This window comes from Staurois parvus, unplaced genomic scaffold (genome assembly GCF_062004578.1).
Source record: "Staurois parvus isolate SC_StPar_1 unplaced genomic scaffold, SC_StPar_1.0 ptg001032l, whole genome shotgun sequence".
In the NCBI taxonomy this organism is placed as follows: Eukaryota; Metazoa; Chordata; class Amphibia; order Anura; family Ranidae; genus Staurois; species Staurois parvus.
Window position 1 is genome coordinate 1,350,954 of NW_028318828.1, and position 27,423 is coordinate 1,378,376.

General features: G+C 44.3%; 1 protein-coding gene across 6 annotated transcripts in view; it reads right to left on the reverse strand.

Moving 5' to 3' along the window:
• The window catches only part of PACS2 (phosphofurin acidic cluster sorting protein 2), a 1,098,307-nt gene that overhangs the window by 449,660 nt on the left and 621,224 nt on the right, over positions 1-27,423 (reverse strand). For all 6 annotated transcript variants that reach the window (XM_089657830.1, XM_089657827.1, XM_089657828.1 and 3 more), the window contains one exon: positions 21,078-21,184. In XM_089657830.1, the coding sequence (XP_089513956.1) occupies positions 21,078-21,184 (107 nt within the window). The remainder of the gene's footprint in view (positions 1-21,077; positions 21,185-27,423) is intronic.

A 27,423-nucleotide genomic window follows, 5' to 3' on the forward strand; every position in this document is an offset into this window, starting at 1 on the left:
ATTTGCTGGTTTTAATAGAGACACGTGGAAGACCGGATGAATTTTCAGAGACTCGGGAAGTGTGAGCTCGTATGCCACCTCGTTGATCTTACGTTTTACCCGGAAAGGACCCAGAAATTTGTGTGCCAATTTCCTCGATGGACAGGCCATTTTTAGATTTGCAGTGGACAACCAGACCTGGTCCTCCGGATGCAAGCTTAATTTCCCTCTTCTCTTCCTATCAAATGCCCTCTTATTGTCACCCTGGGCCTTTGCCATTGCTTCCTGTAGTACCTTGCTATTGGAAGACAAAAAATTTAACATATCCTGCGTGGCCGGGACTGCGACCTCCGGGATCAGATCTGGCAGGAATACAGGGTGGAACCCATAATTTGCAAAAAACGGGGATTGTTTTGTAGCAGAGTGACTCGCATTGTTATAGGCGAACTCCGCAAGTGGCAGGAGAGTTAACCAGTCATCGTGGAGGAAGGTGGTATAGCACCTGAGATACTGCTCTAGGGTCTGATTTGTTCGCTCGGTCTGGCCATTGGTCTGTGGGTGGTAAGCTGAGGAGAATGATAGCTTAATTCCAAGGGTTTCACATAGAGCCTTCTAGAACCTAGATGTAAACTGAACCCCCCTGTCAGATACAATATCCCTGGGAATCCCGTGGAGTCTTACCACTTCCTTAATAAAAACTCATGCTGTCTCAAAGGCCGCAAGGTACTGTCAGGCTCCGCCCAACGGGATCTCTAGTGGTCCACAGCACGGGATTCCCTAGGACACAGAGTCTAAGTCCCAGTCTGCCTTTTCACCAGAGCCCCTGATGGTGGGGATGGACTTGGTGCAAGACTGGAACTAGGTCGCGCCCCTGGGCGCACCCGGCTATGGTAGAGGGGTCCCGCTGAGGGTATGTGCCCGGGATGAGCCTGCTGTGAAGGGGCTGATGGGTCCAGGTCCGAGCGGGATGGATGGATGACTGCTAGGAGTGAGTGTGGTCAGACTAGCCGGGTCAGTAACAGTGGGGACAGGTGCGGTACCAAGCAGCAGGCAAAGAGTAGTCAGGTCACACACCGGGTTCAGTAACAGAGGGTCCAAAACAGCAGTAACTACAGGCAGAGGAATGGTCAGGGACGAGCCGGGGGTCAGAGCAGGAGAGGGTCAGCATAAATCAGGACAGGCAGAGTTTGGCAACAAGGAAACGTACTTGACAGGAACACAGGAACAAGACCTTGGGGAAATGAGGACATTGCCTGGCCGGTTTAAATAGCGCACCCTGCACCATCATTGGGGCCAGGCGCACGCCCGTGTGCGCGAGTACACATGCGCGGCCGCAATTGTCGCCGCAGACGCCCAGGTCCTTCTAATCGCCCGCTGATGTACCTGGGCGATCTGCGCATGCACAGAATTGCGCGCCGCGGCGAAGACCGGGATCCCTGACACTAACCATCATCAGGAGTTCCTCCATTTGGATGCCATTGCATCCCCCCTGTTCCCAGTAATCCTGGGACTCCCTTGGTTATGGGCACACAATCCCCAGATTGATTGGGAAACCGGATCTAGCCAGTTCCCATCATCCTACTGCCAGGATCATTGTCACGCCCCGACCACCCTGGCTCCCCAATCTCTCCTGTGTATTGACGGGGACACCAAGCTCATCCAGGTCATCCCCCCGGCCTACCATGACTACTTGGATGTATTACGTAAACGGGGGGCTGACACTCTCCCTCCTCACCGAACCTATGACTGCCCCATGGACCTCCTACCGGGATCTGAGATTCCTTTCGGACAAATATTTCCCCTATCAGGGAATACCTAGACGATAGCCTCCAGAAGGGGTTTATCCGCCCCTCCACATCACCGGCCGGAGCAGGAATCTTTTTCGTGGAAAAAAAGGATAAGTCTCTCAGGCCCTGTATCGACTATCGGGACCTAAATAAGATTACCATAAAAAATTGTTACCCCCTTCCCTTGGTTCCAGAACTACTCCAAAGACTAAAGACAGCAGTCGTATTCACCAAGCTAGATTTAAGGGGCGTGTATAACTTGGTTCGCATAAGGGAGGGAGACGAGTGGAAGACCGCCTTCCGCACGCGTTTTGGGCACTTCGAGTACCTTGGAGTGAGTGTGGTCAGACTAGCCAGGTCGGTAACAGTGGGGACAGGTGCGGTACCAAGCAGCAGTAGTCAGGTCACACGCCGGGTTCAGTAACGGAGGGTCCAAATAATAGTAACGAGATGCAGAGGAATGGTCAGGGACGAGCCGGGGTTTAGCGCAGGAGAAGGTCAGTATAGATCAGAACAGGCAGGGTCGGCAACAAGGAACGCACTTACAGGAACAAGACCTTGCGGCAATGAGGACATTGCCTGGCCAGTTTAAATAGCGCGCTCTGCACCGTCATTGGTGCCAGACGCGCGCCCGCCTGCGCGAGTGCGCATGTGCGGCCGCAATTGCCGCCGCGGACGCCCAGGTCCTAATGCGTTCCGCGCATGCGCAGATTCGCACGCCGCGGCGAAGCCTGGGATCCCTGACAATGACGTACTATTCCTCCCACTGACACCAAAGATGGGGCACTATTCTTCCCACTGACACCAATGATGGGACACTATTCCTCCCACTGACACCAAAGACGTACTATTCCTCCCACTGACACCAAAGATGGGGCACTATTCTTCCCACTGACACCAATGATGGGGCACTATTCTTCCCACTGACACCAATGATGGGACACTATTCCTCCCACTGACACCAATGTTGGGACACTATCCCCTTCCCCCACTGACACCGATGGGGCACTATTCCTCCCACTGACACCAATGATGGGGCACGATTCCTCCCCCTGACACCAATGACAGGGCACTATTCGTCCCCCTGACACCAATGATGGGGCACTATTCCTCCCCGATACCAATGATGGGGCACTATTCCTCCCCCTGATACCAGTGATGGGGCACTATTCCTCCCCCTGATACCAGTGATGGGGCACTATTCCTCCCCCTGATACCAATGATGGGGCACTATTCCTCCCCGATACCAATGATGGGGCACTATTCCTCCCCCTGAATAGTGCCTGATACCAATGATGGGGCACTATTCCTCCCCCTGATACCAATGATGGGGCACTATTCCGCTCCATAAGACACACTTGGGGGGAAATGTCTGCGCGTTTATAGAGCGGCTGGCCCAGTATTCCCGCCGCCGTTGTATGTCCGCAGTCTCTGGTCATCTCCTGTACTGTGTCCGCGTTTGTTCAAAGTTTTTTTTTTTTTTTAAACTATAGTCCGGCTCTCCATCGCTCTGAGGGACAGTGAACTGGCCCCCTGTTTAAAAAGTTTGAGGACCCCTGTTCTATTACATAGTTTTGGTAAATCTAAAGCAGATTGTACAATCAGACTGTATAGTGCATGGCCACATTCACAGCATACACCTAAAATTAACTAGTTGCGTTTTCAGTGTCATTGTTAATGGCACACCAAACACAGAAACAAGCACACATTTTGCCACATGAAAAAAGGGTTGACAGATGCAGCAAAGTGTGCTGTAAAAAAACGTGCAACTCACACCAGGCCAAAATGTCCCACAAGCCACTTTGCCACGTGTAGTGCAGCATATTGAATTAAACAGGCTGCCCTATGCGTGTCACTGGAAAAACAAGCCATAAAACATGCACTCCCACCACTCTAGGTGTGAATGGGGCCTGAAAGTGAAATTGGTTTGTTTATACAAAAACAATGAGGCTCCATTCACATTTGTGTGTTTCTGAATGAATGGCAAACCAGACAGAAAATGCATGTTTTGCCAATGAGTTTCAGAAACAAGCTGCAAATGTGTATCGTGTTTGCTGTTGTGATTACATGTCAAAGGCACCCCAAGTGTAGCAAACGTACCCAAAGCTGCGGTAACGTATCGTGCTCCGCTTCTTTCTTTCTGGAGCTTTTCTGGGGCCTGACAACAGAGTGTCTCTGTCCACTCCCTCCTATGTACCTGAATAAAAATGGCCATTCACTCTATGAAATCTAATTGCACAATCTCTGTATAATTTCCTTTAGATTTACTAGAACTATGGAACAGGAGGACACACCTGAACAATCCATTCTATTTGTATCAAATCAGACAGGCCCTTGTACTACATAGTTGATGGGAGATTTAAAGGAGATTGTACAATCAGATTGTATTGGAAGTTGGAGAAGGGTAGTTTTGTAATGAGGGAGGTGTGGTCCAGAGGGGTGAATACACCGTATCACACCCCCTTCTGTGATTCAACAAGGGAGTGAAGACTTTTGGGAGGTGGCCTACAGGAAGTGAAAGCTGAGAAATGCTCTACAGGAAATGGAATCCGAAAATCAGTTCAAAAATTCAAATAAACTGACAAAAAAATTAAACCTTTTGTGGATAAGATAAGTGACTGATTGGGATGGCTGAGCCAGAAATGGCATTGGAAAATGCTTCTATTTATTATGAAAAGTGAAATTCTGCCCGAATAGGTGAACTTATCTTTTAAGCTGGCCCTTTTTCCCCATTCCCCATTCAGCCCTAACAGATTCCACCAATCACATAAACAAGGTGGATGGAGGAATCCCCCAGCTGGGACATTGTATTATCATGGTCAGAAAACATTGATCAGTGTTTGAAGTTGTTGCTTGATGGAAATTGTTCCAGCATGTCCCTTTGACAAAGATCAAGTGGGGAAGCTCACACACAGAGTGAAATTTGGCCAGTCTCTGCTGGACCAGCTGAATTTCAATCAGTGTATATCCTGCTTTATTTCCTTCTTAGTTACCACTCATTTGCAATGAGGCCTTATCTTCCACTTGCGCACAGTATTGTGCAAAAGATTAAGGCACTTGCAAAAAAATTATGCAAAGTGAAGATGCTTTCAAAAACTGTGGACTAAATTTTATCCATTGATTAACAACCTACAAAGTGCATAAACTGAAAAAAAAATATTTGGGGTGTCCACTCTGCCTTTAACCACTTTCGGGCTGCTGCCCGCCCACAATGTACTGTGGACGGGCGGCAGCTACAGAACGTTTACCAACACAGGAGGTGCTGCGAGCCCGAGCAGGCGCGCAATCCTACCCCCCCGAATGAGAATCTGGTAATTGGGACCTGGTGATCATATGAACGCTATCAATCTGATTCATAAAAGCTTTACTTCTGTTCCTGGAGAGCTGTAATTAGTCCACAACTCTCACATGGCACATGAGGCCAATCACAGCACTGTGTACCATGTGACCAGCTGGAGCCAATCACAGATCACTCATATTGAACTGTCATGAACTTAACACATTCATGACAGTTCAAAGCAAGAAAACACCTCCAAAAAACTCTGATCACCCCCCCAGAGTAGTACAATGTTACCATGCTGACATTGCACTACTTCAATGAAAGTATTTTTTTTTAATAGTAAAAAAAAAATAGTTTAAAAAAATAAAAATGTTTAAAAATATTACTGAGGGAATTTTTTTTTTTTTAAGCTACTTGCCGCCCGACAGCCAAGAATGTGTGAATGAGTGGTGGCTCTGGCGTAATCTTACATCACTTTCTATTTCCAAGTGCGCATGCGCCCGCTGCTGCCCCTATGCCATCCAGGGAAAGAACAAACACGGCACTCAGTAAAAGCACTACATTTTACACACACGTTAGATTAGCACATTTAACTCTTTCATCACCTCTATTAACCCTTTGATCACTCACTCAGCCAGTGCCATTAGTACAGTATATAGAATTTTTCACTGATCACTGTATTACTGCCACTAGTGACATCAGATAGTGACAGGGTCAGTTAGTGCCCCTCCCAGCCAAACTCAGCTAGCGTTAGATTGCCTGCACACTATCACACTCACGCTATAGGTCACTCATCACTGCCATTACTAGTATAGTGTCTGTACAGATCAATATACTGATCACGAACAGAACTATACTAGCGCCTCCTTAGTATAGTGTCCCCAAAAACGCAGCGTTAGCATGATCAGTCCCATTCGCTGTCAGCAGTAGCATTTAGCCCCTCTGCTGTTTTTCATAGAAGATTTATATCAATTGATTGTGGGCCAGAGCAATGTATACGCACAACAATACATCCCCGCACACCCAAATTCAGCTCTTGCCAGACAATTCGCATGGAAATCTATCACAGTTTCTGATTTTACAACTTTTTTGGCCTAACCCTCAACATGGACATTACAAAAAAAGAATGAATTGTGGTCATATTGGTCCACAGAGCTGATTCATCATATGCCCATGTTCTCTGCTGTTTCATATATGCCCAACATGGACCAGCAATGTACTGGTACGTTGTTGGACTTTGAGTGTTTATACCGGGATGATGCCTACTACACGTATCATCCTGGTATTGTTTTTTTTCAGCTGGCTGTCAACTGTCATGAAAAAAACACTTTAAATTGATAATTAGCCACTAGATCGCTTTTACAAGCAGTGGGAAAGGACTCCCCCACCCCTCCCGCCGTCTTCCTAAGTTTTCTAGGGCTCTCCCGTCCCACCAGGGAACTCAAAAATGCAGCCGACAATTCTGCTCGCTGACAAAAGAGCTGTTTAGAGACTGGAATGCCTCCAATCATCTCTATGGTCTTAGAGACCGGAACCTACGAGCATTTAATCTTTTCCATTTCATCAGATATAAACAGCGCCTATTTAAAAATTGGGAAAGCATCTGATCATACTGATCTTGGTGTGATCAGATGCTTTAAGAGCACAGAAGATATTTACAGTCTAACAAACCCCAGATTTCTCAGAAAAAAAGTAGTTGTCACTGCCTATTGCTATCACAGTGGATATTTACATTCCCTGTAATAACAATAAAAGTGATCTAAAAAATAACGTAATGGACAGTGTAAAAATAATTTTAAAAAAGCAAAATAAATAAGTTAAAAAAAATTGGCTCCACCCCCATCCTCACGCACAAAGGCAAATGCAAGTGGCGGTCCCATGGTGGTATATACACAGAGATTGCACTATACATATGAGGTTTCACTAAGAATGTCAGATCAAGGGCAGTAATTCTAGCACTAGAACTCCTGTGTAAATCTAAAGTGGTGACCTGTAAAGGTTTTTAAAGCATCTTCTATGGATATTACAAATTTACCTAATTTGTCACCGTTAGATGGGCGTGCACAATTTTAAAGCATGTCATGCTTGGTATCCATTTACTTGGCATAGCATCATCTTTTATCAAACAATTGTGCAATATATTGTGTTTTTGTGGATTAAAATTCTAAAAAGTCTAATTATTAAAAAAAAAAGCGTTTGAAAAATCACTGCGCAAATATTGTGTGAAATAAAAATGTCAACACCCACCGATTCATTCTCTAGGGCCTCTGCTTTAAAACAATATATAATGTTTGGGGGTTCAAAGTAATCTTCTAGCAAAAAAACGTTTTTCAAATAAGAAAAAAGTTCAAGAAAAGGCTTGGTCTTCAAGTGGTTAGAAAAGTGGGTGATGTCTTGCATAAGCTTCTAACGTTGGCCCGGAAATGCCAGGATAATAGAAGCACCCACCCCAAATGACACCTTTCTGGAAAGCAGACACTCAAAGGTATTTGCTAAGAGGCACGGTGAGTATTTTCCAGATCTCATTTGTTCCCACAAGTTTTTTAGAAAACGAAAATTTATTTTTTATTTTATTCGTTTTTAAAACCCTGTGACAAAAGTTATATCTGCAAAATACTCACCATGCCTCTTATCAAATTCCTTGGGGTTTGTACTATCCTAGCCTTTTAGGGCCTCTAAAACTTTGATATCACTTACAGCCTTATCTGCATTAAATTAGCCCCAGAACCTGTGCAATTAATATGTGTTTGGGATAAAGGGATGAAGTGGCAACCCTAATTCCAATATTAATACAATAAATTTTGTTACGTTGCAGCCTGTTACTACAGCTGTTTAAATCCATTTTTTTGTCATTAATCTACACTCAATACCCATAATGACAATGTGAAAACTAAATTTTAGAAATGTTTACAAATTTATTAAAAAGGAAAAACTGAAATATCACATTGGCATAAGTATTCAGACCCTTTGCAACAACACTTGACATTTTAGCTTGTTTTGCTCCGATTTCTCTTTATCAGTGCTGAGATGTTTCTACACCTTGATTGGAGTCCACCTGCAGTAAATTAAATTGATTGGACATGGAAAGGTACACACACACCTCTCTATAAAAGGCCTCACAGCTGACAATGCATAATGTATCATAACAAAAGCCATGAGGTCAAAGGAACTGCCTGCAGAACTCAGAGACAGGATTATTGCAAGGCACAGATCTGGGGAAGGCTACAAAATTTTTTTCTGCTGCACTGAAGGTTTCGAAGAGCACAGTGACCTCCAAAATTCTCAAATGGAAGAAGCTTGGCACAAACCAAGACTTATCCAAGGGCTGGCTGCCAGGCCAAATTGAGCAATAGGGGGACAAGGGCCTTAGTAAGATAGGTGACCAAGAACCCAATGGTCACTCTGACTGAGCTCCAGAGATCCTGTGTGGAGACGGGACAAAGTTCCAAAAGGACAACCATTACTGCAGCCCTCCACTGATCTAGGCTTTATGGCAGAGTGGCTAGACGGAAGCCTCTCCTCAGTGCAAAACCCTGAAAGTCCGCTTGGAGTTTATAAGAAAGCTTTTGCAGTGTGTAAAACCACTCCAAAAAGCAGTGGTTGTGCCCCATACTTGTGCTCACAGATACACCAGAGTTAAATGACCTTTCTAAGTTTTTCATGTCTAAGTTTTTCACCCCGCTCACGGGGTTCAAATTTCCTCTGATCTTCTCCTCCACTCAAGCAATATAAAAGAAATAAAAAACTGTACATAGTATGATACTATTAAAACAACTGAATTATTAACCTCCCTGGCAGTCTAATTATGTCAATATTTTTGAATGGCAAAATGGTACATTGATCTGCACGGAGATTTGTTGTTTTATATTGTAGACCTGTAATTATTAGGATTAACTCACTTAAATCTGTCCAAATAAGAGTCTAGTAAACATCCCAGGTATGATAATACCTGAATTGTTGCTGTCATCAATTTCAGTGTCTGATGACGAATTTCCCCACGAATCACTATCGCTCAATTCTGCAAGTGAATCTAATTCACTATCACTGTTTTCTAGCTGGTCTAAAACCGCTTTTGATCTAAAGGGACGCTTTTTGGATGCCATGGACGTTCTCAAGTTTCCAGGCAGAAAAAACGGTAAAAGTGCAGGCAGGGCACTGGACAAAGCAGACCTGAAATGGTTTGATATAGTAATGTAATCCTAACAGATTACAATGTATTGTGTGTATGCCTTTTTACTTTTTTTAAACCCCTGCTGGTTACGCCCGCCCCCCCCCCCCAATAGCATAGCGACGCTCGCAGGGAAGGGAACCCGGAAGACGGATGCCAGCATTGGCCAAAGGACAAGGTAACAATTGGGGGATCACAGGACAAGGACTACAGTGTAATCCCAAGTGTGGCTTGGGGTTACCGCTGTTGGTACTGTAAATTAACCCCGAGTCACACTGGGGATTACCGCTAGGAAGGTAAAAAAATAAAAAAAAGCAAATTGGACTCATATTGGATGGTACTCAGAACAGCATCCGTTACAACAGATATAAAAATGTCAGAAGTTTCTACTGCTGCACACACAAAGCCACTCAGTTCCTCTCACCTGCCAATCCAGCATAGGTCTGCCCAGCCTATAGCATTATTTGCACACCAAAGTTCAAACGCACATGCATGTATAATATAAATACGCACACACACACACACACACACACACACACACACACACACACACACACACACACACACACACACACAAAATCTTCCTTACGGCACTCTACCCGCCAGCACATTATCGCCCTGTCTGCAAATTCAGAGTGAGAGAGAAGTTCTTCCACAATTCTATAAGCAGAGCTGCTCAGTGGGAGATCTTCCCCATCTCCCCACCAGCACACAGAGCAATAATGCTAAGTGAACGGAGTGATTATGGTGTAGTACACCCTGTGTGCACACCTATGCAATCTAGATATATAAATCGCAAGTGTGTCTACAGCCAAAGGAGACTCGTACAAATATATGCTCAGTCCTCGCTTTCCTGACGCATGATTCATCAGATAGGCCTATTTCTGCACATGTGTAAAGACGGCAGCTGCCCCAACATGGGTCATCAAGCTACACTATAAGGTATAGTCTAGAAATAGCAGTAGGCAAACCCGAAGAGTATAGGCTGACAGCATACTTTTGTTGGCATGAAAATCCCTCAGGACATGTTACAACTGGGAGTTGGACCTGTGGAACAGGAACCACACTGGAATGGATGAGTGTGAAAAACTACACCAGGTTTCCAAGTTGGAGACGTATCTCCAGTGCACCAGAGATAGAACAGATTGGTTGCAAATCTGAGCCACAATAGCCTCCTGCTCTAGTAATGTGAATAATATCAAGTCTGTGTTCAAAACAGTTAGCAGATGGTACTTGGTCCCATCACGTGTAGCCATCTTCAGCCTTCCCATTCTTGTCTGTGTTTTCGTGGCTGCCCAACGCTGGGCAACATTTTACATACGTGGGTGACATGCCCCATGCTCCCACAGTTTTAGACCAAGGTCTTGAAGCTCATACATACACCTTATTTGACTGTCCTGTCCCCAGAGATCCTTGGGATGTCTTATTACACCCTAAACCCCCGGATTTGACTAAATCCAAAATCATATTGGCGACCTACATTTTGTTAGCAGCAAAACAGACTATCGCCAAAGCCTGGTGGAAACGATTTGTTTCTTTTGAGGATGTTTGTCAGCGGGTTGGTAGATTCTTTATCAAAGAGAAACTGACCAGCTTCCTGCTGGTTACCCGAAATAAATCCTCCCAGATATGGACTCCGAGGATACAATATGCATGTGATGCGATAAGCGTTCTGGTGTGGAAACTTGGGGTTCTGGAGGTGGTAAAATTACTGTAGCCACTGGAGAAGCATGTGCAGCTGGATCAAGCTCAGAAGAAAGGAAATTTCCCATAGCTGAGTCACCAAACTTGAAATGAGAGACTAAGGAGTGCGCATGCGCGTAAGCTCCGGTCTGTGCATGCCCGCCTGAGGCTCCGCTGCATAGAGGGAGAAGCAGCCTCACTGACGCCGCCCCCGCTCCACAAACCCCTCCGCTCCATAAGCGGCACCCCTGGAACCGGGCACGATGGTCCGGGGAGCCACAAAACACCAGCTGCAGGTGACACCCATCAAGGAAGCCATGGCACGGGCCTCATCCAAAATGGCCGCCGGCTCCACAACACAGGCACGCTCCCTCTCCTTTGCAGCCCTGCAGATAGATCCTGATTGCAGCATCTCTGATGGTGAGTCAGATAATGACACTGACATGGGAACACCAAGCTCACCACCTACCACTGACCCTGCACAAGATGACATTCTCAAACAATTCGAGAAAATGCTGCACAGAGCCCTAAAGCAGACCTTCGACCACATCATGGGCAAATTATCTAAAGAAATCCGTGACCTTGGGGTCCGCACTTTTGAGCTAGAGCATAGGGTTGACAATCTGGACAAACGCTCCATTCCCACCTAGAGGATTTTGAAAATAGGGCCCACTGCTCAAATATTCGTATTCGCGGACTTCCTGAAACCATTACAGATGTCCTCTCCTTGACCACTACCCTACTCCAAGAACTGTCTCCCACTATCCCGATTGAACGTCTTGAGTTGGATAGGGTGCCTTAGCTCCACGCAGACCGAACAGTCCACCCCGCGATATCATCGCTAAATTACACTACTTCCACACCAAGGAACAATTCCTCCAGGCGGTCCGTAAAGCAGGCACCCTAACCTTCCAGGGCCACACTTACCAATTATTCCAAGACCTGTGCACCGCCACCATTGCCAAACACAGGGCCATGAAACACCACTTACAGCTCCTCCAACAACATGGAATTACATATCGCTGGAACTTTCCATTTACGGTCCGCTTCTCCTACCAGACCCGCGACTACATCTGTTGGTCTCCCGGTCCGGCTCACCTACCCCTGTTGGGGCCCTCCCCTGACTTTGTGCCTTTCAATTTTGCACCTGTTGTTGCTAGGGTCATATTCCTTAATTAACTGTTATCCCTACTGTGTTGTATTTCACCTAATAACGTTGTTGCTTCCTTTCTCAGGTCACTTGACATTGTTGGCTTAGTTTGTTGGTCCCCTTTTAGCTGTTAGGCAGTCTCGATCCTGGCCACACCTGATATATAGTCTCATCCTTGCACCACTTTTTTACTATTTGGTGTATTTTCCTTAAGTGTGGCCGGGTTCCCAGACTCTGCTATTCAGGGAGCTCCGGGCACCGGTTACTCCTACTGGTGTCTGCTAGTTTGATTTTTTTTTTTACCTGTGCTGCTTCTCCCCTATGTTTGCCACTGCGCACTCCCAATCAGCCCATGTGGTATTTTTTTTACTGTTCCTGACCGCCCGGACTGAATGTTTTGCTTTAGCCTGGGGGCCAGGCTTCCGTTATTGGTTGCTCTTCTTCCCCTCCACCAACAACCTCTTGTTTCCCCTTTACTCTCTTTTCTATGTGTGACTGCCCTCCTTCCCCTACTTTTTTTTTTCCCCGCCCCTTCCCATGGGGACCGTCCCTTTAGTGCTCAACTCCAGAACCTATCTAATCTTAGCAGCTTCTTTGCTTCCACCATGGGACCCCTGAACATTCTCACCCTGAACGTTCAGGGCCTCAATGTCCCCCAAAAACGTAACAAGGCCTTTCGCTTTTTTGAGTCTCAAAAGGCGCATATCATTGTCTACAAGAAACGCATTTTGCTCTCACTTCCACACCCAAATTTTTCAGTCCCCTCTACCTGCAAATTTTTACCGCCTCTGCGAAAACCAAGTGTAGAGGAGTTCTCATCGCTTTTCATCGCACAGTCCCCTTTGTGCTCCATGCCCAGCCTGGAGACCCGGAAGGAAGCTACCTCATCCTGTTGGGACTTCTCCTAGATTTTACAATCGTCTCGTACTATGCTCCTAACCAAGGTCCCCTTCCGTTCCTATCCCCCTTGCTGACTACTATTGACCACCACAAAAACGGCACCTTGCTAATTTGCAGAGACTCCAACCTCACTATATATCCCTTTCTTGACAAATCTCCCCAATCGCCCCTCCCCCCAGCCACTTCACACTCTTTCCAACAACTTCTCAATTGCCACTCCTTAGTAGACTCCTGGAGAGAACTCCACCCAGTAAAAATGCACATATACCTACTACTCCCACCCCTACAAATCATTCTCCATAGTCTCACGACCATAGGCACTTCCTCCAGACTTATCGCCTCAGACATTCTTCCTATTCCATGGTCAGACCACTGCGCAGTCCTTACTTCTCTCTCCTCCCTGTCCCCCCCAGCCTCTGATAGCAAATTTTCATTGATTACCCAGGAACTATCTCACACAACACACAGCTTCGACCTTTAGAGCGCTCTTAAAGACTACCTGGAGTTGGACTCCAGCCCAGATATCTCCCTCTCTTGCTGTGGGAAGCACATAAGCCTGTCCTTAGAGGGATCTGTATCAGTAAGTCATCCTTCCTCAACAAAGAAAAGCAGTAAACTCGCCTCCGCCTTGAGGCGGCTTACAATCAGTCCCATCTACTGTTTCAGACCAACCCTTCCCCTCCCCACCGCAAAACATTAGAGCAATCCCGTTTGGAACTTGACCTCTTTCGGGCGGACCAAGCTGAGCTTCCCCTTCGCAGATCTCGCCACAAATATTACACTAAAGTGAATAAACCTGATACCTTCCTAGCTCTCTTGCTTCGTAGATTAGATCACATCGCCAAACCCATTCGCCTAAAACTTTCTCATGGCGACTACACCAGAAACCCTGCGCGAATACTTTGCATCTTCCGCAAACACTTAGCTTTATTATATTCCCAGACAGAGCCCTTCGACCAATCCTGTGCAGAGAATCTCCTCGCCCACCTCTCTTTCCCAACTTTATCCGCTCAGCATTTAGAAGCTCTAGTGAAGCAGATCACACTAGCCGAAACCTTGTCCACTATCAAAGACTTAAAGACCTGAAGGCGCCCTGGCCCAGATAGCTTCTCTGCCTCCTATTATAAGAAATACGCTCACCTAATCTCCCCCGTCCTTACCAACGCTTTCAACGCCATCCTATTGGGCCAATCCTTTAAACCAGAAACAGTTTCGGCCAATATAACTGATACCGAAACCACACTCAGATGATTCAACCTGGTCCAACTATAAACCGATCTTCCTACTTAAAATTGACATCAAGCTCCTCGCCAAAACCCTTTCTACTCACTTGAACCCGATTATAGGCTCTCGAATACATAACGATCAGGCGGGCTTTATCCCCTCTCGGCAAGTCAGTGAGAATATATGTCGCGCGGCCCTTCTTTCTCACCTCGTTCACGCCCGTAATATTCGCACTTGCTTCCTGTCTGTAGACATTAGAAAAGCCTTTGACACTGTCTCTTGGTCCTTTCCTAATTTTATTGTATGCGGTTGGGGCTTTGGTCCCCACTTCCTGACATTGATCTCTTCCTTCTACTGTAATCTCTCAGCTCAGGTTCACTACTTGGGACAAAAATCGTCCCCCTTCCCGATAGCTCGGGGTACTCGCCAGGGATGCCCGCATTCTCCAATCCTTTACGCCCTAGTAATCGAACCCCTAGCCCTTTTGATTAGAGCCGACCCGGCTATACAAGGCCTAGAGATTGGCAGGTCTCATCACAAACTTTGCCTTTTTGCAGACGACGTACTTCTTTTTATGACTTCGCCACTTACCTCCGCCCCGCCCCTACTTTGGCTCCTACATGATTTCGGCATTATCTCGGGTCTTCAAGTCCACCCCCAAAAATCTACGGTTCTGAATATCTCCCTATCCCCTCAAGAGACCCTGCATCTACAACAAGTTCTTCCCTTTTCATGGTCCCACCACATTATCCCATACCTAGGCATTAAGCTGACGGCCTCCATACCTGATCTATACTCTGCTAATTATTTACGTATGCTCGGAACTTTGGCTTCGGCCTTCCGGTCGTCGCGTGATCCAAAACCCAGTCACCTCCCATTTTGTTGCCCTTTGGGATAGACTCAAATCCCGGTACCCCTTCAATCGCCACACAACCCTCTTCTCTCCCATCTTCGCAACCCGACCTTCCCTCCTGCCTGGTCTTCCCCGCGATCCTTCGCACTTTGTTCCTCAGCTAATCTCCTTAGAGCCCATCATTTCTTGACCAACACCGGTATCAAATCCTATCCATCTCTTCGAGAATCTCACTCCCTACCCGCATCAGAAATCTTTCGTTACTTCAGCTAAAGCACTTTTACCCCCCCCCCTTCCACCACCTCATGCTCCGCTAGGTTCACGACCTCCTTTGAAAGTGCTTGCAAAACGATCCGCACAGACGGAGCCTCATCTCTATTCTTTACGCCCTACTTTCGACCCGAGTCTTCCCCTGGCCCCTCATATGTCACCAAGTGGGAGAGGGACCTAGGCTCTAAGTTGAGCTCAGAAGAATAGGATCGCATTTGGCAGATAACTAAATCCTCTTCTCAGAAAGTAGTAGCGGTTGAGACTAATTACAAGGTCCTGTCCCGGTGGTACTTAGTCCCAGCAAGGATCGCTAAATATACTCCGGGATACTCCCCAGACTGCTTTCGAGGCTGTGCAATGACGGGACCAAATTTCCACACTTGGTGGTCCTGCCCAGGAGTCCATACCTTCTGGGATGGTATCTTCCACATGCTATCTATCCTTTTTCAAAAGCCATTATCACCTACTCCGGACATCGCCCTACTCAATTTACAACCTCCCTCAATTTCTAAGCTCCAGTTTAGGCTTCTCTTGCAGATTACAACCGCCACCAAACAAATTATAGCTAAATCTTGGAAAACTCCATCTCTATGCATATTGGCAGTTCGGAATAAGGTGAAACAGGCTATGATACATGCCAAAGTGGAAGCCGCTATCACAGACACTGTCCCCAAATTTTTGTCAGTCTGGTCTCCTTGGGTCGATTACTTTCTCCCTGGGGGTTTTGATGAATCATTGCTTCTTCCCTAATACCATCCTTTATCAGAAGGTAATCCGGAGCCTTGGTCCGGTCCCATGTCCCCCTCTCTGTCCTGGAAGTCACACACTTTGCCTGTTTTCCTCCCCCCCTCCCCCCTTCTTCTCCCCCCTCCATTATGGTTTTTGTCTAAGTTTTCAATAACCGTACTATTACTATAGGGCCTTAGGCCTCATTTTCATCCGCTATTGTTATTGTAAACGATTTCTGCATTTTGCTGTATGTCCTATACCCTTATAACCCAATAAAATGTTTGAACAAGAAATGAGAGACTGAATGCAATTCTCCAACTGGCAATGTTCATCAACTTGTGTTAAAGCAAGAAAATGTTGGCACAGAATGTCGAATTGCCTCCTTCGGCTCCAGTCATGACTGAGTGGTACTGTCACATACCTGGCCGAGGCCAAGCTGATGAAAGGGCTTTCCCTTACATCTCCTGTTCTGTTTCTCCTGAAGGTGATGACAGGATATAACAGGGCACGGAGTGGCACAGGTGCCTTCTAGGAGATACTGGCCAGAAGAACCTTGCAGCTGTGCTTAACAGTAAGAGAACAGATGAGATGGCCAATGTGAAGACACAGCAGCAGATGCAGAACTGTGGGCATCAAGCAGGCAGATGCAGGATCTCAGGTGGTTAGGCAGGCAGGAGGCAGTATCAGCTGGACAACAGAGATGCAGAATCAGGAACCAAAACAGAGTCAGAGCAAGGCCAGGGTCAGTATTGGTGAAGCAGGGAAGGTACAAAAACAGCAGGCAGAAGGCAGAGTTAGGCTACAAGCCAGAGTCAGTAACAAGGTATAAGGAAAAAGCAGGGTCAAGACAAGCTGGGTAGTACAGGATCAGGTCACAAACAGTAGAAGCTGATGACCAATCAGCAATCTTCTGGTCTCTGGATCCTCTTTAAATAGGCAAGTGAGCACCAAGTATTCACACTTGCTCATGCTAATGCGTATGCGCACATGTGGATACGTGTGCGAGTTAGGGCACATCTAGTTGTCACTCGAGAATTATTATGAGCATGAACACATATTTATGTATGACTGTGCATACGATTTCCCTGACAATGACCATTTGTCACTGTTCATGGGTAGCTATATCTCATTATAGTAGTCCAGCTTTGGGGTGCTGGTTTTGGGCATTCCATTCTATCTGTGGATATCCTCCCTTACTCTTTCCTTCTTTGATTCTTTTTTGCAGGTCAAGTTTATTCAGACTTGATGTCTGACTTGCTTATTGACTCGCGCATGTGCAGCAGGAAACCAACTGTGAAGCCGCAAGACTTCACTCCTGGTTTCCCTTACTTGCTACACTGGCACCAGGAACTACTAGTCTGGATGAGGACGGTGCTGGGCCCCTGGACAGGTAAGTGTCTTTATATTAAAAGTCAGCAGCTACAGTATTTCTAGCTGCTGATATAATATTTTTGGGGTAGTCTGGAGCTCCTCTAAGGAAAATTAATGAAAACAATGCTTAGAGCATATATATTGGATTGCCTCTGCCATATTGGAGTGCCTCCTTTTGAGGTTGTTTTCAATGATACAATTTACATATATGGCCATGGAATTTGTTTAATAACCACAGAATTCAGGATGCACTTTGGTAAATTTCACACCATTTTTCACATAGTTCCCAGGTCACTTTATGTTGTATTACGTCAAAAACTGGACCCACAAGTTGACCCAACTTATGTCCATGGCTGCTAACTAGGGAATGTATTTGAATCTCAAGCTATAGTCAAAAATTAATATTCTGTTTTTGGAAATATTTAGCAGCAATATAATTGAAAATATGTTAACTACAATTCAATTCACACACCACAATACAGTTCAATAAGATCTAGATGCCATGAACATAATTGTTGTATCACATTATTAAGCAGAATGTCTATGTAGTTTCACATCTGAGAATTGTAACCTAATGATTCTTTTTATGTGAAAGGGAGTGCCTAGAATTCCAAAAAAACAAAGCCAGGCTCAATCTACACACATACGTTTTAATTACATAAAATCAACAACCATCAGTATCATTCTAGCAAGAAATACATATTTTAACTAATTGCTCAATACCAGGGAAACCATCAAAAGTACATTACACTCGTGCACCATAAGAGAAAAAAAATATTAAACCTATTGGAAGAGTTTGGCTATGGCTATGTATTTAGTAAACTCCTATCAGTTCTGTATGGTGGAAGCCTGTCCATTATTAGCACAGTCAGTGAAACAGTATAATCATGAGGACAGGTGAGGTTACTTACAAGTGTAAAATAAACCTTATATCCCCTGCACCCAGGAAAGATATGTGTGATCTACTTCCCAAAAATGAATAAATATATCAAATCTATTTACCAAATGCCTACTTATTTCCACAGCTGCTATGCTTTCTAAGTGGATATAAACACCCCAACCTGTGTGTGTCTAAACAATAATATTATGAGCAGTGTTATGGTGAAAATATTCAGCAAGGTGCACTGTGAAAAGTCTACTGAAAAAAAAAAATTAATGAAACAGATTTAAACTTCTCTCCAAACCAAACATTACCGCTCATCAATAAATACAAAATTACATATATAATTAGGTGCACTGTGAAAATGTTTCTGAAAACCACAAAACTGAGTGAAATGGGTTAAAGTTATCTCCAAACCAAATATTGCCACTAATAAATGAATTAACATAAATATATGATGAATAACAATTAACATGATCCTTTAAAATAAACTTTTGATTTAACACAATATATCTAGAATATTTGTGAAAAAAAGTCTTCCTTGTGCACGTGCAGGTAATAAAGGATATCCATTGCTACAAAACACAGGTGAGGGTGACTCACATCCCCCCCCCTTCACACCATGCACTCTCTGGAAATATATGACCCTATATTGGAGGGTCAATATCACTTTAAATGCAAGCATGTCGTCTCCTCCGTATGAACACCACAGTGTCCAGTCCCTTGGCTCTACTTCAAGGAATCCAACTTAGGATTTGGTCAGGGATGTATATGAAGAGACCACAGAAAATAACTCATTCTGTAGTATTTTATTATAAAAACACTTTTACATACGTAGGCCACAAATCCGAACCTGGAAACGACGTGCGCTCCAATGCCCGAAAGTGGCATTAGCGTCTTCATCCCACCTCAACTCGTTTCACCCAATAGGGCTTCTTCCAGTGACATCACTTCTGGGCACTGGAACGCATACCGTTTATGGGTCTGGAATGTCAGTATTTCTGTACTGTGTGTTCTGCTATACTGCTAGAAATTGCGAGTGCCAAATGTGCATAAGAAAATGTGAGTGTATATACATTGACAGATTTTTGGTCTACTTATGTAAGTGTTTTTATAATAAAAATACTACATAATGAGTACCTTTCTGTGGTCTCTTCGTATACATCCCTGAATAAATCCTAATTGGATTTCTTGGAGTGGAGCCAAGAGACTGTGGGTGTTGGTGCTGAGGCCATGCTTACATTTAAAGCAATATTTACCCCCAATATAGGGTCATATATTTCTGGTGAGTACATGATATGAAAGGGGTTGTGAGTCACCATCACCTGTGTTAGACCACTGGATGTCCATTATTACCTGCACATGCACAAAGAAGACTTTTTCACAAATATTCTAGATAGTGTGTTTCATCACTAGTTCATTTTGTAGGATCATGTTAATTCAACTTGTTTTTCATCATGTACACTATATTGCCAAAAGTACTGGGACACCTCTCAGGTCGCTCTCAGGAGCTCAGCGAATTAAAGCATGGTACCATGATAGGTTGCCACCTGTGCAAAAAGTCCATCCGTGAAATTTCCTTTCTACTACATATTTCACATTTAGTGTTATTACAACAAAGTGGAAGCAACTGGAAACAAACAGCAACTCAGAAACAAAGTGGTAGGCCATGTAAAATGACAGTGGGGCCTGTGCGCAGATGTCATCAACTATCTGCAGAGTCAATAGCTAAAAGTCTCCAAACTTTGTGTGACCTTCAGATTATCAGAACAACAGTGAGCAGAGAGCTTCATAGAATGGGTTTCCATGGCCGAGAAGCTGCATCCAAGCCTTATGTCACCAAGTGCAAAGCAAAACGTCTGGATGCAGTGGTTTTAAACGCACCACCACTGGACTCCAGAGCAGTGGAGATGTGTTCACTGGAGTGACTAATCATGCTTCTCTGTCTGGCAATCCAATGGACGAGTCGGTTTGGCGGTTGCCAGGAGAACAGTACTTGACTGACTGCATTGTGCCAAGTGTAAAGTTTGGTGGAGGGGGATGGAGTTGTATGGAGTTGTTTTTCAGGGGTAGGGCTTGGCCCCTTAGTTCTAGTGAAGGGAACTCTTAAGGCATCGGCATACCAATACACTTTGGACAATTTCATGCTCCCAACTTTGTGGGAACAGTTTGGGGATTACCCCTTCCTGTTCCAACATGACTGCGCACCAGTGCACAAAGCACGGTCCAAAAATACATGGATGAGCGAGTTTGCAAAGGAGGAACTTGACTGGCCTGCACAGATTCCTGACATCAACCGGATTTGGAATAAATTAGAGAGGAGACTGCGAGCCAGGCCTTCTCGTCCGACAATAAGTGCCTGACCTCACAAATGCGCTTCTGGAAGAATGGTCAAACATTCCCATAGAGACACTCCTAAATCTTGTGGACAGCCTTCCCAGAAGAGTTGAAGCTGTTATACAGTAGCTGCAAAGGGTGGGCCAACTCAATATTGAATCCTACGAACTAAGACTGGGATGCTATTAAAGTTCATGTGCGTGTAAATGCAGGCGCCCCAATACTTTTGGCAATATAGTGTATATTCATTGATGGGTGGCAATATTTGGTTTGCTGATGTTTAAACCATTTCACTCAGTGGTTTTTAACAAAATTTTCACACTGCACTTAATTATATACTGTATGTATGTTTATTTATTGATGAGTGGTTAGACTTAGTTTGGAGGTTACTTATAAACCCCCCAAAAAGCAGAAAAACTGTTAAGAAATTCAGATGCTAAAAAAAAATTGAATCAGAGATACTTACTACCGTTGTATTCTGGATACTATTGTATTAAAAGCAGCTTGAATATCAGCTGGGGAGCAAGTGCAGACTAGAGGAAGGTCATGTATTTGCAAGATATCTGAAAGAAGCTGCAAAGTGGAGACCAAAGTTATTTTCAGAAGAATGTTAAAAAATTAATTACAACATGTCCATATTTAACATAAAAAGTCAAGCACAGATGTATTTTGAAACTGGATAATGCATGCAGATTCTTATTTTTATATGCCTGTGGTAAAAACAATGCAGAATTAGAATATCATGGCAATGACAAATAAATAGTTCAGGTAAAAAAAAAGACACAGGTCAATCTAAGCTTCCATTTTCCATTAAAAAATACATATTTGATATCTAGCCAGTCTTTTAGCTGCCCACTTGCACAAAAGGCATTCAAAACTGGGCACTATATTTTAGATTGGGTGTTCAGTAGTGTTACAGGCATTATAAAGCTTCCTACATGCACCTTATGTTTTCCACCTGGATAAAATGTACGCTGATCATGTAGTTTCACAGTGTCATTTGTTGACCTCTACACAAAGTCTATAGTAGAGCAAATCTTCACATTCCTGGGTCACAAATTTATGTCACTGCACGAGTTAATACAAAACCTATGTCTGTATTGTGAGAACTTAAAATTCCTGTTAATAAACTACATATCCAAAAATCTCTGCGTCTTTCAGTGTAGTGCTCTACTGGTGAGAGCTAAATAGTACATTGATCTGAAGCAGTCACAAACAGGTACAGCAATTAACAGAGAGTTCACCATGCTGGAAGAGACGTGTTTTATCACTTACAGTGGGGCAAAAAAGTATTTAGTCAGCCACCAATTGTGCACGTTCTCCCACTTAAAAAGACGAGAGAGGCCTGTAATTGGCATCATAGGTAGACCTCAACTATGAGAGACAAAATGAGAAAAAAAATCCAGACAATCACATTAGCTGATTTGGAAAGAATTTATTTGCAAATTATGGTGAAAAATAAGTATTTGGTCATCTACAAACAAGCAAGATTTCTGGCTCTCACAGACCTGTACCTTCTTCTTTAAGAGGCTCCTCTGTCCTGCACTCATTACCTGTATCAATGGCACCTGTTTGAACTTATCAGTATAAAAGACACCTGTCCACAACCTCAAACAGTCACACTCCAAACTCCACTATGGTGAAGACCAAAGAGCTGTCGAAGGACACCAGAAACAAAATTGTAGACCTGCACCAGGCTGGGAAGACTGAATCTGCAATAGGCAAGCAGCTTGGTGTGAACAAATCAACTGTGGGAGCAATAATTAGAAAATGGAAGACATACAAGACCACTGATAATCTCCCTCGATCTGGGGCTCCACGCAAGATCTCACCCCCCGTGGGGTCAAAACGATCACAAGAACGGTGAGCAAAAATCCCAGGACCACACAGGGGGACCTAGGAATGACCTGCAGAGAGTTGGGACCAACATAACAAAGGCTACCATCAGTAACACACTACGCCGCCAGGGACTCAGATCCTGCAGTGCCAGACGTGTCCCCCTGCTTAAGCCAGTACATGTCCAGGCCCATCTGAAGTTTGCTAGAGAGCATTTGGATGATCCAGAAGAGGATTGGGAGAATGTCATATGGTCAGATGAAACCAAAATAGAACTGTTTGGTAGAAACACAACTCGTCATGTTTGGAGGGGAGAGAATGCTGAGTTGCATCCAAAGAACACCATACCTACTGTGAAGCATGGGGGTGGCAACATCATGCTTTGGGGCTGTTGCTCCGCAAAGGGACCAGGGCGACTGATCCATGTACAGGACAGAATGAATGGGGCCATGTATCGTGAAATTTTGAGTGCAAACCTCCTTCCATCAGCAAGGTATTGAAGATGAAACGTGGCTGGGTCTTCCAACATGACAATGATCCCAAACATACCGCTCGGGCAATGAAGAAGTGGCTTCGTAAGAAGCATTTCAAGGTCCTGGAGTGGCCTAGCCAGTCTCCAGATCTCAACCCCATAGAAAACCTTTGGAGGGAGTTGAAAGTCTGTGTTGCCCAGCGACAGCCCCAAAACATCACTGCTCTAGAGGAGATCTGCATGGAGGAATGGGCCAACATACCAGCAACAGTGTGTGCCAACCTTGTGAAGACTTGCAGGAAACGTTTGACCTCTGTCATTGCCAACAAAGGATATATAACAAAGTATTGAGATGAACTTTTGATATTGACCAAATACTTATACCATAATTTGCAAATAAATTCTTTCCAAATCAGCCAATGTGACTGTCTGGATTTTGTTTTCTCATTTTGTCTCTCATAGTTGAGGTCTACCTATGATGCCAATTACAGGCCTCTCTCATCTTTTTAAGTGGGAGAACTTGCACAATTGGTGGCTGACTAAATACTTTTTTGCCCCACTGTATACATTTGTGATGCAACACAGTGAAAATGGTGAGACCCACACAGTTGCCCGCCCACAGGGAAAAGCTCACTTGATACATGGACAGAGTGGAATCGATCAGACATGACACTAAAAACTGCAGCCACAACATGTGAGCTCATCATTACAGGTTAAGGCAAACAAACAAACAATTGCTAACAATATACTGATGATGAACACAACACAGAAATGGGAGTTCTTCAAAAAGACTGTATGTGAACACACTGCAAAATATATTCCCATGGGCAACAAGTTTAAAAGGCTAAAAATCAAACCTATGTGGCTTACGGCCAAAGTTAAAAAAGCTACAGATAAGAAGAAAAGAGCTTTTATTAAAAATAAAAATGAAGGAACGCTATCATCATTTAAACATTACAAAGGATATAACAGAGTATGCAAAAAGGAAATAAAGGCCGCAAAAACTGAAAATGATAGACTGATTGCAAAAGATAGCAGGACCAACCCAAACAAATTCTTCAAATATATTAATAGTAAAGATGTCCGGTCCGAGCATGTAGGCCCTTTACAAGATAATCTAGAGTGGGTGACTGGGGACAAAGAGAAGACAAATTTATTTAATACCTTCTTCAGCTCGGTGTATACAAAGGAGCATGGGGGAGCTCTTGTCCATAATGGGCATGGTATTGACACAGCTCCAGATGATCCACATTGGTGAATAAAGCACCTGGACCAGATGGCATACACCCGCGGGTCCTTAAAGAATTGAGATCTGTCATTTCAAAGACATTATTTCTAATTTTTAGGGACTCTTTAAGGACTGGCATAGTACCACTGGACAATGTGGTACCAATATTTAAAAAGGGGTCAGAATCTTCACCAAGTAATTACAGAACTGTTAGTTTAACTTCTATAGTTGGGAAGATACTAGAGAGTTTAATAAAAGACCACATAGATGAGTTCTTGCTGGAAAAAAATATTTTAAGCAACAGACAGCATGGATTCATGAAAGACAGAAGTTGTCAAACAAATCTGATTTCTTTTTTAATGAGGGGGTGAGCAAAACCTTGGACAAAGGGGTGGTGGTGGACGTGGTTAATTTGGATTTTGCAAAAGCGTTTGACACAGTTCCACACACATGGCTAATGTGTAAGGTAAAGTCTATAGGCTTGGAAAAATCTGTATGTAAATGGATAGAAAACTGGCTAAAAGATCGTATTCAAAGAGTAGTGGTTAATGATTCATACTCTGAATGGTCTAGGATTGTCAGTGGTGCGCCCCAAGGTTCAGTGCTGGGACCCTTATTTTTTAATATATTTATAAACGATATAGGGTCTGGGATTAAAAATCCCATTTCAGTCTTTGGAGATGACACCAAGCTGTGCAGTTGAATAACGTCCTTACAGGATGTCTTCAACTTACAAGCCGACCTCAATGCACTGTTTAATTAGGCAACTATGTGGCAAATGAGGTTTAATGTTAATAAATGTAAGGTTATACACTTGGGTGATAAAAATATGCATGCATCATACATACTAGGGGGAGTACAACTGGGGAAATCAATGGTGGAGAACGATCTGGGAATTCTGGTAGATCATGCTTTAGAAACCGCAGCTTGGCATTGCATTCTAGAATGCAATGCCAAGCTGCGGTTTCCAAAGCGAGCAAAATCTTCTCTTGTATTAAAAGAGGTATAGGTCGGAGGGGGCGGAGCCTAAACATGGCGGCGTCGGAGAGCACGATGTGAGTGCTCTCCGGTAACCTCCGAGCTGACCACCCCGAGAATCTTCATGGTTTGAAGTGTGGAGCCCTACCTGAGTGAGGAGGTCTCCAAAGGGGGAGAAGCCGGCGCAGTGAAGGGAGAGGAGAGCGAGAGCGGGCACGGAGCTCCGGGAGGTGATCACGCTGCGGAGACCCGAGATCAGCTGTCGGGTTGCCGGGGAAATGGAGCACTGTGGCGTGAGCACGCAGGTGGCCGCAAAGGAGCACTGGGAAGCAGAGACGCCGGCCGGTGCCCAGACAGGAGAGGGGAGACGCCGGACCAATCCCTAAACCTGCAGCACAGTAGAGCAAAAACAGGACACATACCCACAGGCCACAGGAGACCCTGTAGGAATCCCCGAGACACAAGCCAGGAGAAACAAGCGGACGGCTGTGGACTTGGGTCGACTCACTTGGTGAGTGAGTGAAGGAGGGTGAGTGAAAAAGCCACATGTAAATGTATAAGTGTCCTGGACTGTGGGAAATGACTTTAAATTGTCTGATGGAGAGGGAGGTGGGGGAGGGGATCAGCGGGAAGGGGGAGTGGGATACGGTTAGAAAGATGAGCGGGTTGGGGGGGGGGGGGTTTAGGGACAATACTCTGCACGATAGAAAGGGGAAAAAATAGCGATACAAGACGTATGGAAGATTTGCGATTTATAACATATAATGTAAAAGGATTGAACTGCCCTGGGAAGAGATTTAAATTATCCAAGGAGTTGCAGCATAGAGAGGCTTCAGTGTTTTTTTTGCAGGAGACACACCTGGAGATCAAGTCAAATGTAAAGTTGTACTTGAGAAATTACCCAACATGGTTTTATGCAGATTCCCCGCTTAAGAGAGCTAAGGGAGTAGCAATAGGGTTTGCAAAAAACATAAGGTTGGAGATTGAAGAGAGAGAAATAGATCCTGAGGGGAGATTTTTATTTTTGAAGGGTAGATTACAAGAACAGAAATGTACAATTGTGAATATCTATTGCCCAAATAAGAGACCAGAGGTATATCTAAAGGGAGTCTTGAGAAAACTGATGGCCTTCAAGGAGGGACGTTTGATAGTGGCGGGGGATTTGAATTTTTGTATGGACCCACAAATGGACACGACCTCTTCTGCGCAGTGAGAGGGAAGTAGAGCTCTGAAAATTTTGAAGGGGGTGATACATGAGTGTCAACTGGTGGATATTTGGAGAGTGATACATGGAAAAGAGAGAGACTATACCTTCTCTAATGCCCATGGGATGTATTCCAGATTGGACTATATATTGGTAGATCATCAACTCATAGAAATGGTGGATAAAATAGAAATAGAAGCGACGTCTCTCTCTGACCATGCCCGTTACATTGAAAGTGAGGTGAGGGAGATGTTCGACCGGAGGGATAGGATGGAAGTTGAATGAAGCTCTTCTTCTGGACCAGGAGGTTGATCAGAAAATTAGAGAAGAAATCGAAAGATTTTTTCAGGAGAATGAGACAGGGGAGGTGTCGGTGGCTACAGTGTGGAAGTCCCACAAGGCCTACATAAGAGGTATATTGATTGCGTCCGGGGCAAAAAAGAAAAGGGAAAGAAGAGAGAAACTTACTGGGCTGTTAAAAAAGAAATAAGTGATTTGGAGCAGATACATAAAAATAAAAACAGAAGAGATAAGACAGAAGGTAATAAAAAAGAAAGAAGAACTAGGGTTATTGATGGAGTAGGGGAAGAGAAGAGTTTTTAACAAAGTAGCAAGTGAGAGGTATAGATGGGGAGATAGACCAGAAAATACCTAATGAGAGCCTTGAGGGAAAAGAAAAATAGGAACTATATAGAAAAAATAAGAAACCCCAAAGGAGAAATGGTTTATTCTACCAAAGAGATCACTAAGGTGTTCAAAGAATACTATAGTAAGCTGTATAATATTGCCTCCCAAGATCCAGTAAATATAAGTGGAAAAGAGAGTAGATAAAAAAGAAGGGTATATTTAAATAACGCAGGACTACCGAAGCTAAGTGAGGATCAATTGAATTCCCTAGATTTGGAAATTACGCAGGAAGAAATAAAAAGTGCATTAAAAAGTACCATAATGGGGAAAAGCCCAGGCCCAGATGGTTATACAGTGAGGTACTATAAAAAATATAGTGACTTGTTACTACCTAAATTGGAGAAATATATGAATGCCGTGGGAGGAGAGATGGAGATGAGACGAGAATCTTTATAGGCCCATGTGGT